This window comes from Quercus lobata, chromosome 2 (genome assembly GCF_001633185.2).
Source record: "Quercus lobata isolate SW786 chromosome 2, ValleyOak3.0 Primary Assembly, whole genome shotgun sequence".
Taxonomy (NCBI): domain Eukaryota; kingdom Viridiplantae; phylum Streptophyta; class Magnoliopsida; order Fagales; family Fagaceae; genus Quercus; species Quercus lobata.
The window spans coordinates 51758259-51761689 of NC_044905.1; the positions used below are offsets into that span (position 1 = coordinate 51758259).

At 33.5% G+C, this 3431-nt stretch overlaps 1 protein-coding gene across 1 annotated transcript; it reads left to right on the forward strand.

The window, feature by feature from the left end:
• The first annotated feature begins 249 nt into the window (after positions 1-249).
• LOC115966057 (protein FAR1-RELATED SEQUENCE 5-like) lies at positions 250-1904 on the forward strand. The gene is made up of 2 exons (XM_031085397.1): positions 250-310; positions 778-1904. Exons 1-2 carry the CDS (start codon positions 250-252, stop codon positions 1902-1904), a joined length of 1188 nt encoding a protein of 395 aa, XP_030941257.1.
• Positions 1905-3431: the final 1527 nt, after the last annotated feature.

A 3431-nucleotide genomic window follows, 5' to 3' on the forward strand; every position in this document is an offset into this window, starting at 1 on the left:
AATCTCAGCTATACTTACAGACTTACTCACTTACCCGGAGACCCAAAATCAATTAGCCAAAATCAAACCCTGTTAACCCACTGTGTTAGCCATTTCTCACCCAATTTCTAAAACACAAAATTTTATTTTACCCGCTCAATCCTCTTCCCTCTCCCTTCCCGCATCATTGGACGAGCCTTTCAAACAATCTTATGTTGGGTTTTCTTTCTTCTCCCTTGGATGAATAGTGAGTTGTACTCACTGTAAGCTATGGCTGAAGTAGTTCCTGGAATCCACACACCACCATTGCAACTAACCAATATTGATCAAGGTATGTATGTTACAAAGACTCAATTCACTCTTCAATGTATCATTCTCTTGCTTTGTTTTGTTTTCATGTAGTTTACAAATATAGTATATTCTACGTGTTTGATAAAAACCCAAGATAAGAAATAATTAAAATAATGAAATTTTTATGTGTTGTTTTCTTTCTATCTAGTTTATAGATATTAAAAATTAAATTTTTATGAGTTTATGGTATGAATCGTTAGAACCCATTCCATACCCCTGCCTACTTTTTGTTTTTGGGTTTATTAGATGCCACTCTGTTTCTTTGTTTTTGAAACAGAGCACAAGTTAAGTTCTAAACGTACCTTAAGTCCAAAATGTAAAAATAGTTAAAAATTAGAATTTGTACAGTTAATAGTTTATACGCACACACCATTCTTATTTCTTTTTTTATTATCCTTTTAATTTGAGTTTCCTTAGAAATGTGTTTTGTGATGTTTTTAATTATAGATATTAGAGCTGATGAAGAACTACAAGATGTTGAAAATTTGCTTGGAATGGTGGTGCACAGTGAGGAGGAAGCATATAAATTGTATAATGATTATGCTATACGAATTGGGTTTAGCGTTCGAAAAGAAAAACTCAGATATGCAAAAAATGGTGTAAGACAGAGAGAGTATGTGTGTTCGAAAGAAGGATTTCCACGAGATGGTGACCATTTGGATGATAAGAAATTCAAAAGATTACAAACTAGGACTGGTTGTGAAGCTATCAGGTTTACAGTGACAAATGGTGAGTGGAAGGTTACTCATTTCAATTCTAATCATAATCATGAGCTTGCAAAGCCTGAAGAAAGACCGTTTTTAAGGTCGAATCGAAAAATAACTGATGCTCAGTTAGGTGTAATAAGAACTTTTAAAGAAGCGGGCATAAGAACAGTAAGTACATATTCCTATTTAGTTGAGGAAGCTGGGGGATTTGAAAATGTTGGGTTTATAAAACGAGATTGCTATAATGCGGTGAACAAGCATAAGTTAATCAATGTTGAGGCTGGAGATGCTCAAAGTTTAGTAAACCATTTTAAACAAAAGCAAGCAGAAGATCCTATGTTTTTTTATGCAATTCAAGTTGATCAAGAAAATCGAATGACAAATTTTTTTTGGAGAGATGGTAGATCAAGAATTGATTATAACTCTTTTGGAGATGTTATATGTTTTGACACTACATATCGAACTAACAAGTATAATATGATATGTGCCCCATTTGTAGGTGTCAACCATCATTGGAAGAATGTACTTTTTGGTTGTGCATTTCTATTGGATGAAACAACTGCTTCGTTTACTTGGTTGTTTGAAACATTCTTGGAATCAATGGGAAATCAAAAACCAAAGACAATTTTTACTGACCAATGTCAAGCAATGAAGAATGCCATAAGAGTTGTGCTTCCTGATACTTGTCATCGCCTATGCTTATGGCATATCTCAAAAAATGCTGCAGAAAATTTACCAAGGCATTATGGGAATCCTGAATTTAAGAGTAAGTTTAATAAGATTCTTTATAATTGTGAGACAGAAATAGAGTTTCAGTCTTGTTGGGATGCCTTGCTCAGAGATTACAATTTGGTGGGTAATAAGTGACTTAACACCTTATATGAAAATCGTGAAAGGTGGTGTTCAGTTTTTAGTCATAACATTTTCTCTTGCCGAATGAAAGCTTCATCCAGGAGTGAGAGTACAAATAATGTTTTTCAACATATGGCATGCAAAACAATGAGACTAACAGAATTTGTACATGAGTATGAGAAAGCTTCAAAAAATATGCGCACAGACGAGTTAGAAGAAGATTTTCGTTGCAAACAAGGTACGTCTTTTCAAATAGTCCAAAATTGTGGACTTTTGCAACATGCATCATCTGTTTATACTCGTACAATGTTTAAAAGATTTGAGTTAGAAATTACTTCTACCTTGGGGGTCACACACAAAGATGTTAATTCTGATGGAGAGTCTTTCACCTATGAAATCATTGAAGGAGGTGGTCGAAGGGTTCATGTTGTCTATTTTAACTCCTTAAATAATGAAATCACGTGCAGCTGTAAAATGTTTGAAACATTGGGGTTACTATGTCGACATGCTTTGCGAATACTTATTGTGAAAAATGTAACAGAGCTTCCTGATCAATATATTTTGAAACGATGGACAAAAAATGCAAAGAAAGATAATGTTGTATGTGATCATACAAAATCAGCGGATGCAAATGATGAGTTGTCATTGACATCACGCCGTAATGAATTAATGCGCTCAGTTTATGAATTTTTCACAAGAAGTGCAGCAACAACTCAGCATACTGAAATGTGCAAAAGAAAAATTAGAGAGATGATAGAATTTGTTGAGAAAGATATGGAGATGTTAAGTGGGGCAAGAGATGATGGTGAAAAAGAAAATAGTTTTGTGGATAATAACATCTCTGGTGATGTTGAGAAGACTAATTGCTCACTTAATAATTTACCTATATTAGATCCCCCATGTGTGCGACCAAAAGGAGTCACAAATGCGAGAATGAAAAGCAATATGGAGAAGCGTAAAAGGAAGGCATTAAAAGATATTACAAGATCAAGTAACTCTTTTTCTTTTTAAATTTTAAATGTTAGTTCAATGATTTAATTATTTATTTGTTGTGAATAATGCCCAATATTTCCTCTCTTTTTTTAGAACAATTGCCCAAGAGAGGACTTCCAGCAAACTCTGCCCAAGAGAGGACTTCCAGCAAACTATGCCAGCCGATGCACCCATCTAATGTACCAATGGATGAGAACTACAATAATCAAGTATGATCTAAGCCCTTTGCATCCTCTTTTTTATTTATTTTTAAATGATCATACATTTTAATCTCTTATAGTCTTTTATAGATATTTCATTCTCTGGGCATGCCAATGACTAGTAGTTCAAACCATTTTCAACTATCAAATCAGGTACAAGTAAAAAATAAAATAAAATGATATATGCACTAGTATTTAATTTTTATAAATATCTACCATTTGATGTTGAGAACATATGAATGTAGATCCCTTTTTCTTATTGGAGTGGTGCTTCTCCAAATGTTAGCTTAACAAGCATGCTTCAAAGTAACAATTGCTTAAATCATTTAAGTCAGGTAAATATACTTGC